The sequence below is a fragment of the Electrophorus electricus genome, chromosome 6, assembly GCF_041902795.1.
Source record: "Electrophorus electricus isolate QZ-2024a chromosome 6, ASM4190279v1, whole genome shotgun sequence".
Classification (NCBI taxonomy): Eukaryota; Metazoa; Chordata; class Actinopteri; order Gymnotiformes; family Gymnotidae; genus Electrophorus; species Electrophorus electricus.
In genome coordinates this window covers 35,597,755-35,612,307 of record NC_137502.1, presented here as the reverse complement: position 1 = coordinate 35,612,307, position 14,553 = coordinate 35,597,755, and the positions used below count along the sequence as shown (strand labels likewise).

Below are 14,553 nucleotides of genomic sequence, written 5' to 3'. Positions count from 1 at the left end.
TCAAATCTGATTCCTTTGCGTGTCGATCCTCATCAGAAAGACCTTTTTCAAAAAAAAGCCCCTTTCATGCTTTTTCAAAATAATGTACTGTGAGTAACTTCCAAGTTTATCCATTTTTTTGTAATCTTCCTGCGATAGTTTCTCATATACAAAAGCCTGATCATCGCTAATGGATATAATCTCTATGGAATCATTCCAAAAATTCACAGTTTTCTCTGAAGGTGTGTCTTGTGTCAGTTCAGTGACCCACTTGTCCCACACTTTGACAAATTCTTGTTTGAGAAAATTATCTTCTGTTTCTTTGTCTTTTAGACTGAAAGCAAGCACTTTGCTTAAATTGATAAGCTTTTTCTTGTTTTTGAACTTCTCTCATGCATTACGCTATTGAATAACTTCTAGTTTTGTTTTTGCATCTTTAATAAGGTTATCATGAAGCTGTGTAATTTTGTTTTTGTATCTTGCTAGCCACTAGATTAAAATGTGTTTGTCTCTGTCGTCTTCAAAGTACTGCTTCATTGACTTTTCCACTTCTTTTCTAGTCTTTTCAATGTGTATATAAAGGTCCTTTTCCTCAATCTTTTCCAGTTTTTCATGTTCAGTTCTGTTGTGCATGGTTTCTTCAATATCTAACATGGCTCCCCTGAGACTCCAAGTCCATTTTCCAAACTCTATTTCCAGTTTTCTGTAGACTGCATTAAGCAACATATTCCAAACATCACAAAATCTTGCTTTAAACTGGGAGAGTGTGACTGAAGTTGACTTAGAAGCTTTTTTGAAAATGGCATTGTTTAGCTCCTGAACCTATTGTAGCATGGGTTTGGTGGTGTCATGGGTGGGCTACCCTCCCACAGCTGTGCAAAGTACTTTCCATCCTCTTGTACACTAAATGTGATGACATCACTGAAACAATCAGCTTCAGTGTTGTCTTCTGTGGCAACCAGTTTTGTCATTTCATCCATTTTCTCCTGCAGGCATCTTCTTTCCTCTATGTTTTTTATCAGCAGCTGTAGTGTCTTTAACATTCTGATGCACAAACATGCAGCTGGGATCCAGTCTGACCTTCTTCATCCTCAGCAAGACCTGAACAACAATCTGAAGTATATCTTGCATCTCATCAGGGTTCTCACCAAAAATGTTGATCAAAGTTACATTTCCAAGTCCTAAGACAAATGTGGCAAGTTCATTATCATGAGGCATTGCAGATTTCCCTGCAAGCTCAAGTACTCAAAGTCCTTCAGTATCAACAACTAAAGTGTAGTCAAACTTCAGGTCTGCCTTCATTGCCTCTGACACTTTGACCAGCTGCATGAAGGCCTCTGGTGCATCTGCCTGCACTGACTGCAAACTGGAGTCCAAACATGACATTCAACATGGTGGATTTCCTAACAGCATAAAGACTCTCTGGTCTCCCAGAATCTTGATGAGTTCATCTAGAACTGCTGAAACCCAGACCAGAGGAACATGAGCAGCGTCACCATCCATAAGTTCTATTGGAAGCCCAGATTTGATGAGCTCTGCTGCAAGTTTAGGGAGAAAAAGCATTTCTACATACTTACATACTTTCTTTCCTGATTGTACAGATTTAAATGACTCATATATCTGACCCATTTCCCTGAAGATGTGCTCCAAACCAAAGGTTGCTGCATTCGTTTTTTTTTATTATTATTTTATATAGATATATTTCCTCAAGTTGTGCTTGCAAATGCCTTACTTTGTTTGTCTAAGAGAATCCCAATTTAAGAAAATAAGCTTTTTCTTCCTCTCCGAGAAAATTCAGTGTGAAAATAAATTGTTTCATAAGGCCAGACAGTCCATGGTTTTGCTGCTGTTCACGGATTCGCTTCAATTTGATTTATGCTCTTCTGCATTTCCAAGTTGTCCCCTTGAAGTCGGTACAGATCTTTATTCATCTCACACCATTCATGCCATATTTTCCTCTAACAGGGCAGATTATTCTCCTTTAGTTTATACACAGTTTATATTATGTTTTCCTCTGTACAGGAATCTAGGTAACACAGTGAAAGTGTGGTTATTTGAAGAATATCTGAAGTCTTCATTTTTTTGTTTGTGCTTTTCCATGAGATCAAGTATAATGAAAGGTTCCTCTGTAATTCTAAAGTTGAGCTTTTCCTTTTCCTTACATGTTAATCCATTTTCAGGTATTGTATTCTGTAAAAAAATTTACTTTTAACTTTATTTATTTAAAGATGTTTGGGTCTGCTTAACTCTGATTTTGTAACGTTGAGCAGTAAGGCGATGGACGCATGTGCGGAAAAGAACGAGATTTATTCAGGGAAAATTCAAAATCAGAGTAGTTGTCGTAGTCCAGGGTCATAGAGCCAACATGTAGAGAGAATGGGGATACATGTGTAAACAAAACAAAAACCACACGAAAGCAAACAGGGGAATCAGGCTATACCAAAGGCTAGGAAACATGAAGGCTAAGATAAACACAAAGGCACGGAGTACAAAGAAACAACCATAACAAAACATAGTCAAACCTCTTCATTTAACCTCTTCATTTTACATTTAAGGGAAAAAGTTATGCTATGGTCCTTCAACTATTTGTTAACATGTTTACAAATAATAATTAAATGCCAAAATTGTCACATTGTAATGGTGGTGCATGGGGGAAGTGCAGGTTGCAGATGCAAATTGGAGTGGGCAGTGGTTTAATAAAAACAAAAGCAAATACAAACATAATGATAATGGGCAAAATGAAATAAAGCACAAGTGTCATAGCTAAATGATAGAACATAAGACCTGTGTGAGGCATGCTAGCAAAACGTGAAGGGGTGAAAACCAAAACAAACAAAGGCCTACATGGTTGAACCTCACCACACAGAGGACAACACTGACAAAGGGGTACTGTCACATACATCTTTGCCTTTCCACATATGGACCTTAATTAAATAACACAGACACAGACTTGCCGATGTGGTTTAGCACAGTATCACTTACAGTTGTTGTAATAATAAACCATGTAGATGAAAGTTGTAACATTAAGGAGGTAGGCAACTCGAGCATTAATTTAGGTATAGGCTATCTGTACTATTTTACCTTTTTCTAACTACTTAATGATGTAATAAAACAATTTTCCCTCCAGACTGGCCAAAATGTGCTTAAAATATGTAGTTTTAGTTTCTATCTTAAATCATTAATTAACAATTCCTTTATACCTTCAAATGAGACACTCAGATATTGGAAATCACTTTATTGCTGTCTGTTGCTGCCATTGTTGTAGCTGATGTCAGGATTGTATAATAAACTGGTTACCTGTCCTCCTTTTGATGGTTCTTGACTAATAAATGAATGAAAAAAGGATTGTCTGTAGTTATATATATATATATAAGTTAATGTATATATATATATACACACTGCCTGGCCCCCCCCCCCCCCAAAAAAAAAACCCCCAAAAAAATTATATATATATATATATATATATATATATATATATATATATATATATATATATATATATATATATATATATATAATTTTTTTGGGGTTTTTTTTTTTGGGGGGGGGGGGGCCAGGCAGTGTGTATATATATATATACATTAACTTTTAGGTGCATGAAACTAAGATATATTATTATCATGCAGGATAAAAGTTATGTTTAAGTTGCAAAAGTTGAATAACTTGTGTGTTATGGTGATTCACTGAACCTCTAGGGTGTATTCTAAGAAGCATTTTAAGATGTATTTTAAGGTGTATTCAAAGGCCGGATCATACAGGTTTTCTACACCTGCCACCATGGTACTACCATGTCAGTGTCACGGCTGTATTCAGAATGGTCTAAATACCTTCTGGTCAGCAATGGTCCTGTGGTCATAAACTAACCAAACATGACCATGGTAGAGGAGGTTTCACAAGCTGTACATGACAGTAGATGTACTATGGTTTGTAAGTGTAAAATGATTCATGAGATTTTTACATACATCTATTTTATTAAAGGTGATTTGCATATCCACCCCATTACATCACATCACATAAAAGCCTTCATGACAAAGAAGGAGCTCATTAGTCTTAACTAGGGTAAGGGGGAAGGTTGGTATTGTTCAAGCCAGCAGAAGAGTCACATTAGTTTCCTCCAGACCTTAAAGAAAGTGTGTTATAATGGTGTTATAATAGTGTTGTAATGGTAATTGTTCAAACTGTCTCCTGGTAGCAGAATATAAATAGGTCATACATGGGTTCATCTTTCCTCTACTAAGTAGTTCTTTTCTCTGCATAGTAGTTGCCTGGGCATGCATTAATTGGCGTGGACTTGAAGAAGCAGCAGTCAGATCCTGATTCTTTATATAGTTTTATTATAGTCTCCACCTTGAGGCATTGTAGAAAGCGAGTTAAATTTAAATTTAGCTAAAATAGGTAGTTTAAATTAAGTCTATTCACTAATTGTAATCAATAATACGAGCTGCAGCATCAATTGATTGATTTATAGTGGTCTACTATAATGCATAATGAAATTATTTTAACAATGGAATCCAAAAGTAATTTCCTCAAAATCACTTGTATATAGTGGTGTCGTTGTTAGCCCTTTACTCACTGCCTACAGAAGTCATTGTTGTTGTTTGTCCTGCTCTTCTTAAGAGGAGTATGCTGCTGGAATGACTGGTGAGTGGGTAAGGCACTCTGCTAGAGTTTAGTCTAGCAGAGCCAGACGTGATATTGTAATTTGAGTAATGAGTCTGAAGACAGGTTTGAGGCAATTTTGGCTGCATACTTAACTAAAATGATGCTCATAATAGTGCGTTATTTTATATTTATATATAAACAAGATTATTGCTGAAAGACTATGCAAAAGGCTGTGGCCTGTTATCTTATCTATGGAATGTGAATGCAGCTATTAACCTTTTTTTACCCACATTACAGTCATATATTCTCCTCTCTGTTTTTGTATGAAAGAGGCAGGAACAGTAGCTATCATTACAGAGTTCCATGAAGCTGCTTGACACCTTACTGAGCAACTGCTCTTACCTTGATAGCTTCAGTGAAGAGAGAACATGAGGAAGACAGAAGCAAGGAGGACCATTCCGAACTAAAATCTGTTTTTAACTACAGACTACAGTGTCTGCCCTGCTCTAGCACACATAGCTTTGCACTTTTGTTCTGTAAGGTTACTTAAGTTGTCCAGTGTACCAAGAGGAATGGCCACTATTGTCTCTATGATCGCTGTTTAATAAAAGGGTTAAATTAAATATCACAATACTGAAGAGCCTCAGTGGTTAAAAAGACTTAATTATGTCTGCACATATGGAATGAAGTCCTAGTAGCTGTAGCCTCATGTGAGTGGTTAGGACAAATTTTGGTATATTAATACAGTGTAGTTTGTGCAGTAGTCTAATTGTAGTTTCTCCAACCAAGACCATTTTATAAGAACATTTATAATTGTGAAATGACATGTTTTTAAATACACGTTAGCTTTATTTAAATTATTTAAATTGAATAAGCCTAATACATAAAGGACCATAAATTTCATTACATTAAAGAATGAAGTTTCAAAAAATCAAGTTGCAAAATTAAAGAATTATGGATAATATCACTCTAAAATGTTAGTTATGTTGAATTCATGTAATAAACATACAGTTCTTTGTAGTCTTTGAATCAAAATCACTTTATTTTCAAACGATGTTACACATATAATAGTATTGATTAGTTTCATGTATCACAGACAACAACCAAAAAAGACCAGACAAGTCCACAGACTATTTACACAGATGAACTGTTATGTGATAAAATAAAGCCTGATATATGTAATCCATTGGACATGCTTAAGTTAACATGCATACTTTAAATACAGGCTAAACTCAATAGCAACAGTAGCACAGCTGCTGTCCATGCTGTCCATGTCTCACAACAACTGATTAATTTTTCATTACAATGATTATTCAGAGAAAGAGAAAAGCAATGAGCCATTCAGCTCACAGGAAATACCTGATAGTATGCATTTATAGACTGAGAATGTTTCTGATTAACATTCTATAGGTTAAAAAGTACTCACAAAGTTTAGATGTTGATACCCACTTTTTTTTTGCATAAATTCATTGTTTTGTATTTGTAATTATAACAAGGACAAGTCTGTCAACTATAAGTTTTTCCATCCTGCAATGTGTATTATGCTGATGCATGAAAAGGATGCATATCTTGAGGTTTTTCAGTGCTCTGCTATAACTCACTGAGGCTCTTAATAGCTGCATCTTTAGTGTAATTTTTCCATTCAGGTGGAATCTCCCCATGACCCATGAATCTTTTTTTGTAATGATTTTCCAGGTCTTCCTGAAATCTACACACAAACCACTTCCAGTATGGCATCTCAGAGTTATCAGCAGTGATGTTCCATCTGGCATGTTCTCCACCTGCTTTTCGGTACTCCTTAAAAGCAAATACTCCAGCAGAGGTACGAAAATGCAGATCACTTGAAGAAACGGCAGTTGTGCAGAAATCAACTCCAAGGTCATTTGTGAACATGAAAGACCATCCATTGATTCCACAGTTGCGATGGAAACGGACCATGTGATCTCCAGCGTGGTCCTCCATTGTGTTGGTGCAGATAGCATTACAAAATGGACACTGCACCCAGCAGCATCGGCACAGATGCTCTATCAGAATCTGATCAGGTTTTTTCCTGAACATTTTAAGTTTGAGGACAGATACATCTTGAATGCTACTGCTTAACTTTGACATGTTGTCCATCAGACCTTTCTTTACAACCTCTTGAAGAAATCCAAGGTCTGTAATTTCTTTCTGATCGACACATGCTTGTTCTTTAAATTGAAGCTCATCTTTTAGCCTAATGGACAAATTCTGTAGCCACATGTCCAGATTTCCTCCACAGTCCTCCACTGTTGCTTCATTCACAGCATCTATCACACACTTTCCTTTAGACTGAATGTTGTTTTTCAGGGTTTTTATAACCTCCGCAGAATTTTCAATAAAGTTTTTGACTTCCTTTGTAATGAAGCCATTAAAATGCTCTTTGGGTTTGTGAATGTATTCTATATAATTCTCAAAGTTCTCCTCTTCAGCTAGTGATGTCAGAATGTGTTTTTCTAGGTTCGACCGGTTTCCACTAAAGGCTGGAACTTCACATTTCATTTTCTCAGTCAGATCAATGGCAGTTTGATCATATGCTGCTTGCAGGATGGAAGGCTCAAGTTTCTCCACAATGAACTCACCAAACACAGCTGTAGAGGTTGCGCCGCTGCAGTAGTTCTTGAAGACTCTGAAGTACTGAGGCCTCTGTTTTTCCAGGTACCCTCTCACATCACTGGATTCCTTGAATTTCTTGTGTAGCTCAGTAAACTGTTCAACTGCAAAGTCACAGACGTAGAGGCAGAGATCTACACTAAATTCTCTTTTGAGCATATATCCAGACTTTGATTCATGTGCATTTACACTGATTTTAACAGATTCAATTATTTGTTGAATGTAGCTATGATTGTACCCGGTTTCTGCACTGGAGATGCGCTGAATTTCTTTTTTTGTTTTTTGAAAAGCATTTCCAGCAAGGGCCCTTAAAAGACTATTATCCTCTGCTGATAACAAATTTGCTTTTGGCTCATTTTCTGACTTTTTATTGTTCTTATTCCACTTGGAGTACAACTGTTTTGCAGTATTGCATATTTGATAGCTAATTTGATTAAACATACTATATTCCTCTGTTGGCTGCTGACTTGCTTGAGGATGATCTCGAAGCTTTTTAAAAATCACATAGTCTGAATAATTACCTAAAACATCAATGCTTTTGTAATTATCCTGACCCTGACGATCACAAACAAGAGACAGTTCATAAGTTTCGGTCAAAATCTTTATCACATCACCCCAAATATCAATGTCACCAACTGGTGGTGCATCCTGGGTCAAATCAGTGACCCACCTTGACCAAATATCATTAAATTTGCTCTTGAGTGTATTTTCATCAGTTTTCTTTTTGTTTAGACTCAGTGCAAGCTCTTTGCTTAGTTTAAAGAGCTTATTTTCATACATTTTCTTCTGTTCATCTATCTTCTCTATCGCAATTTTCTGTTGACAAACCTGATTCAACTTTCTTTTTGTCCGTTCCACAAGCTCACTGTAAAGGTCCACTATTTTTCTCTCAAACCTATCACGCCACTGGATTAAAATTTCTTTATCATGGTCTTTGCTGAAGAAGTGATCAACTGATTTATCTACTTCTTTCTTTGTCTCTTTCATTTGTGATACAATATCTTTTTCCTCAACCTTTAATGACTTTTCATTGATGACTCGGTTGTGTAGTTTGTTCTCAAGTGCCATCATAGCACTCCTTAGGCTCCAGGTCCATTTACTGTACTCCTGCTCCAATTTCCTGTAAGCTGCCACCTCTAAAGTGTTTCTGAAGCTAAACACAAAATTTTCATTCAGAAGTGCATTCCATAAATCACTAATGCTTGCTTTGAACTGTGAGAGTGTTATACCTCTGTTTGTGGAGATTTTAGAGAGAATGTTTCTCTTCAGCTCTTGAATATTTTCACTGTAGCATGGGTTTGGTGGTGCCATTGGTGGACTGCCCTCCCACAGCTGTGCAAAGTACTTCACATCTGTCTGAACATTGAATTCTATGATATCACTGAAACATTCAGCATCACAGACTTCCTCTTTAGCTGCCAACTTAGTCATCTCATCTAGTTTCCCTTGCAAACGTCTTCTTCCCTCCATAGTTTTCTCACCAGCAGTGATGTCTCCAACATTTTGATGCACAAACATGCAACTGGGGATCAGTCTGACCTTCTTCATTCTCAGGAAGGCTTGAACAACAATCTGAAGTATGTCCTGCATCTCAGCAGGGTTCTCTCCAAAAATGTTGATCAAAGTTAAATTTCCAAGCCCTATGACAAATGTAGCTAGTTCATTGTCATGATGTATGGTTGCTTTTCCATCTAACTCTAAAGCTCTGAGACCTTCAGTGTCAACAACTAAAATGTAGTCAAACTTCAGTTCTGCCTTCATCTCCTGTGACACTTTGACCAGCTGCATGAAGGCTCCTCTGGTGCATCTGCCTGCACTGACTGCAAACTGGAATCCAAACATGGCATTCAGCATGGTGGATTTCCCAGAGCTCTGGATCCCCAAGACTGACAGCACAAAGACTCTCTGGTTTCCCAAGATCTTGATGAGTTCATCTAGAACTGCTGAAACCCAGACCAGAGGAACATGAGCAGCATCACCATCCATCAGTTCCATTGGGTATCCAGATATAATTATTTCTGCAGCTTGCTGAGGGAGGGAGGAGAAGTTTAGTTGCTCACACTTGTTTTTTTCTGTGCTTTTTATTGAATTACAAGATTCATATATTTGACCCATTTCTCTAAGGATGTGCTCTACACCAAAGGTTGCTGCATTCAACTCTTTTGAAATTTGTTCAAGCTCTGCTTGGTGACATGTCAGTGATGCTGATTTATTCTGTTTTTTCTTCAGATCCAAAACTGTGGACCATTTCTCATCATATGCATGAAGACGTTCAGATAGATAATCTGAAGTAAGTCTGTCTAGTAGAATTCCAACCCACTTGAGAAGATATACTCTTTCATTTTTTGTTAGTGTGTTCAGACTGTGAAGAAACAGCTTCATAAGATGACTGAAAGCACATTTATTCTGCTGACTTCGAATTTGATTCATTTCATGTTTTAGGGATGTTTTATGTTTTTCCAGGTTCCCCATTAAGCGATAAAGATCTTTGTTCTTCTGACACCAGTCATGCCACAGTTTTCCTTGACAGGGTAAGTATTTAATTTTGATGTTTGCCAGGTCTTCATGTTGCAGCAGACTCATGATCCGGTTTGCTGCTTCCTTTGCACTCTGACAGTCTCCCGACTCTTCATCCACTACTATTGCAGCATGTTGGCCAACATTCTCAAGTTTAAAAGTAGAGGATTTTGTGCAACATTCTTGGATTGTCTTTCTTAATTCTTTAGCCACATCAGATTGACTTCTGTTCTTCACACCAAGTTTGAACTTTCCATTATACATTTTCTGAACAGCTGAGTCATCATCTGTGAGAAGAAAAATTAGAGGCTTTGGGGACATTGAGAGGTCCTTAACTATTGTCATATTATTGTCATCCTTACCAAGTTTTGGTATAAGGACAACAATTACTGTGGCCATTTTTATCAAAATATCACGCTGGACAGAATTGATTCCTGCATCACCGTGAAGATTACAGAAGGCAATGCAGTCGGAGAATGAATCAGAGGTCTTTCCAGCTGGACAATACCAGGCAATTTCAACAACTCCATCCATCAGATGTCGGGTTTTGCTGCTCTGTGTGCAATTTCTGTCAAAAAACGTATGGTGTCGTTCATTGATCAAGCTGTTAATCATTTGTGACTTGGATGGTGACACAGAACCCAGTCTGAAGAAAGCCACCATTGGAGTTTCAGCTTCATACATTGATTTGTTTTTGTTTGTGATATTACCTATATTATCCTTTGATTTCCACGTTTTTTTAATTTGCCGCAGTGACCACAATGGAAATTCGAGTACACCGCTGAAGGGGTTTGGAACAATCAGAGGTACAGCGTACTGGCACTGTGAAAGCTTAGCCACCATTAATTGTCGAAGGAAGTGGTCTGCACTGTGAAAAGCAACCATCTGAATATCCATTGGGTGAACCTGGGCCAGCTGTGTTGCCCTATCAACCACTACAGTTTCCTTGACAAAAAGGGCAGCAAAAATATCTATTTCATCTGCAGCTTTCTGTTGTGTGCTGGTATTAGTGTCCTGCTCTCTAACTGGGATGTACCTTGCTGTGTAGTCCATCATCAGCAGTCTTTGTAGGAATGTATGAACCAAATCTTTCTCCTCACAGTGTTCATGGCAATTTAATGATGAGGCTGTTATTTTGAGAAAGTCAGCAATTATTAGTGTATGTTGGGCACCATTGTTGAGTCTGTGAAAAAGATCATTTATCTGTTCCCTTTTAAGCTTATCTTTTTCACTTGGGCCTGGTACATCTTCTGTTGCTCCCAAGTCTGCCACTTCTCCCTGTGAAGTAAAAGGTATTATATTAAAAATGTACTGTCACGGTATGGCCCCTCCTCCCAGATGTCTTCCTTGTGTGTGTGTTCATTCGTATGACCCTGCCCTTCCCGTGTATCACACCTGCTCCTCGTTTTGTGTTGTTATCGTGAGTATATATAAGTCTCTTGTTTAGTAGTGGATGCTGTTGGTGTTTAACCATGTGTTAGCCTGTGTGCTATGTAGTCTGTTGTTTCATGTCAATAAATGTCACTTTGTCACACTCTGTTCACTCCTGCATCCTGCCTAGCCTCCGACATTACAGAAACACCGACCACTGAAGGCTGCCCAGGAAGAAGAGCAAAAGGAAAAGAAAGGGGAAGAAAACGCATAACTGCTTCTCCCCAACCCTTGCAGGGAAACTCTTGCATACTCTTGGGCACACTCACTACCACAACAGGGGAGAGTGCACGTGGAGGATTTTTTTGGGGGGGCGGGGCTGAGTGTAGTCCAGAGTCAGACACTGCGGAGTCATACAGACCCTCAACGGACTACCAGAACTGGTACAATTACGACCAGTATCCAGGACTCCGCGGGTCCTATTATCTGTATTTGGACTACCGGGAGGACTATGGAGATTACGGACAGATTGAGGAGCATGAGGACATTAGCCTCCGGTCAGACTCGGAGGTCAACAGCCTGGAGAGTCCAGCAATGGAAATGGAGGAGGACCTCCATGAGGATCCCTCCTCTGTGATGTACATGTGGTCAGCAAATTCCGAGAGCAACAAGCACGTCATGCTGCAGTCAGCAAGAGAGTCTTGCAGAGAGGCGGCATCGTCATTGTCATCTGAAGACACTCCCTCACCTAAGGCACACAGCCCCAGTGCTCTGGTGCCTATGCGCAAGCCTCAACAAGGCAAGAAGGAGGCATCACCAGTGCCCACCCCAGAGACAGGCAAAACAGCTGGTGTGCTTGGTCATCATTCACACTATCAAAAGTAGCTCGTATAAAGCAAATCTGCTTTTATCATTTGACAACTTGTGTTATACCTTCTTTCTTGTTGTGGTATATGTAAAAATGGTCAAAATTTTGTTTAGCATTTACTATTTTCTTAAATCTACAGGAACAACAAATTCACTGTTTCCACTGTGGTGTGGTTTCTGGATATCTATGTTGTAGAATTTAATACTGTAACGTGAGGAGGCAGAGCAGGATGCGGGGATGAGTCATGTTAAACACAACAAAACATTTATTGCTACACAAAACAAAGACAGCTACATGGCTAGCAGGCTAACTGGGTTCAAACATTGACAACATTCACATTCAAACACAAGACTTATATACATGCACATTAATGATACAGAATGAGGAGCAGGTGTGAAACACAGGGAGGGCGTGGCCATACAGACGAATGCACGCATGCACACACACACACACAGACATTTGGGAGAAGGGGCCATACTGTGACAAATATATTGAAAGGGATTTTGTCATTCATGTGTTCAACTTTACACAAATAAATTATATGCAACATGCAGCACATAGAAGCATAATTGTGTAATTATACAATGACCCAAGCTCACATTCATATATTTAATAGTCTGTGTTTATACATGAAGTAAATGACCTTTCTTTGTATATTTGGGTCCTGACTGATGCTTAGGGAGTCAATGTCGTCTTCTTGAATCTGAACTGCAGCTCTAGCTGTAAAAAATAATAATAAAGGATGCAAACGCATGACACTCAGCACAAGCATTTCTAAAAGTCCAAGGAATTGTACAGTGTTTAAATATACTTATTTTCATAAGTAAAGAGATATATAGTAGAATTTGATTGTACTGCTCCTCAGTTCTGGAGTATTTCATTTTTAATACCTACTGCTACATTCACTGCCATTTTTTTTTCCATCAATAAATTCTAAATCTTTGATGAGTGACCAGTGATTTACTGATTTCATTCACCAGTGATTTGCTGATTTCTTCACTAGTTATTTAGTATTTAGGAATACCTTACCTTTATTGCTCCTGCACCCCCAGATGTACCCACAGTACATTTTTAGATCAACATAGCTCATTATTGCAATTATGCTATTATTGAGTGAAAGTAATGCCACATCATTAAAGTCAGGACTCAGCCATTCTAATTTAAGTATGTATAAGGCAGCAATGTGACTGGCAACTAGTAAATATTTACCAGTTATTTGGCTCCTAACACGTTGTTTTTCCCTGGTCTTTAAGGATGTTTGGTCAGCAGTGTAGCAGTGTTGTTTGTTTTCAGAGACCAGATGGTCAATCTTCTCCAGCAGTGTTCTCATCTCTGATTGGTTGTTCATGCTCTTGCTGCAGGTGTGATATCTGTCTCCACACTTCTTCAGCAGCTCCTCTAGAACACTGTTTTTCTTCAGGTCATCTATAATGGTGTCACAGGCCTCCTCTCTCTCGTAAGTGAAGAGAATTATCACAAATGAAAGAACATTTTCTCCAAACTTTCTCTGCAGCCATTCTAGTCCTGCCATATCATCATCCGTTAACTGACCAAGTTTTAAAGCAAAGATGAAAGAATGGATATTGTTTTCTGTGAATAACTGATCAATGGCATGATCTACAGGGTCCAGGTAGAGTTCTCCCTCATGTAAGTCAAGTATATTGATCACTGAAATGATTCGCCCTGAAACAGTTCTTGCTCTGGGTAAGTGGGGTGGTTCTAGAGGAACTTGCTGTTGTCCAAGTAGGATGTTCTCATCTCCAAAGGAGATAAATATATAAAACATTGAAAACTGCAGACTGTGTACAAACACCACAATAAAGCATAAGCACATGGTTAAAGATCTTATTTTGTTTAAGGAATCTGGTTTGAACTGTGTCTATGACACCATTCAGGATTCATCAGTGAGAAGCAAGTGTGACAAGGAACCTTAGAAGGGTAATCACATACTACATTGCTGGCTTTGGATGTCTTGCATGTCTTGTCTAAGTGAAAGTGCAGTCTTATACATCTCAGCAGTGTAGCAGCACTGCTTGTTTTCAGAGACCAGATGGTCAATCTTCTCCAGCAGTGTTCTCATCTCTGATTGGTTGTTCATGCTCTTGCTGCAGGTGTGACATCTGTCTCCACACTTCTTATTGCTGGGCAATAATCTTGTCTACAATGTCCAGATAAAGTTCGGCCTCTTGCAAGCCAAGTATTTTGATTACAGATACGTTACACCCTGATACCATCCTTGGTTTGGGTGCAATTAGAGGGAAATCAGCTTTCTCTAAAGGTGGCTGCTCTTGTCCAAGCAGAATGTTCTGATCTCCAAAGTCAACTGCAGAACTGCAGAGCACAATGGTGAGATTGGGCACTTGGTCATCTAGAATGAAACAACACACTTATTTTATACCACAAAGACCAGAGCACTGCAAAATCAACAACACTTCAGACTCTTTGGTTCATGCTTACCCATCTTATCAGAGGTTCCAGTACTAAAACTCGGTGGTTGTGTTTGTTTCCTATTCATTTTTATAAGACTTGGGGAGTGCTTTCCTCTTACTTTGGTCACTCTCCCTGAAAATAAACAATTGGTTGAT

At 38.4% G+C, this 14,553-nt stretch overlaps 1 protein-coding gene and 1 pseudogene across 1 annotated transcript; both read right to left on the bottom strand.

The window, feature by feature from the left end:
- Positions 1–1,542, bottom strand: LOC118241150 (interferon-induced very large GTPase 1-like; annotated as a pseudogene).
- Positions 1,543–5,592: 4,050 nt separating this feature from the next.
- Positions 5,593–13,794, bottom strand: LOC118241152 (interferon-induced very large GTPase 1-like). The gene is made up of 3 exons (XM_035525079.2): positions 13,178–13,794; positions 12,612–12,688; positions 5,593–11,007 (listed from the first exon to the last, which is right to left on the bottom strand). Exons 1-3 carry the CDS (start codon positions 13,752–13,754, stop codon positions 6,172–6,174), a joined length of 5,490 nt encoding a protein of 1,829 aa, XP_035380972.2. The 5' UTR covers positions 13,755–13,794; the 3' UTR covers positions 5,593–6,171.
- Positions 13,795–14,553: the final 759 nt, after the last annotated feature.

Excerpts from the sequence above, each read along its gene's own strand:
- LOC118241152 (XM_035525079.2), bottom strand. The coding sequence starts at position 13,754 with ATGTTTTATATATTTATCTCCTTTGGAGATGAGAACATCCTACTTGGA. Across the intron at positions 12,689-13,177 it reads TGTTAGGAGCCAAATAACTG|CTAGAGCTGCAGTTCAGATT; the intron begins GTAAATATTTAC and ends TATTTTTTACAG. Across the intron at positions 11,008-12,611 it reads ACCCAAATATACAAAGAAAG|GGAGAAGTGGCAGACTTGGG; the intron begins GTCATTTACTTC and ends TTTACTTCACAG.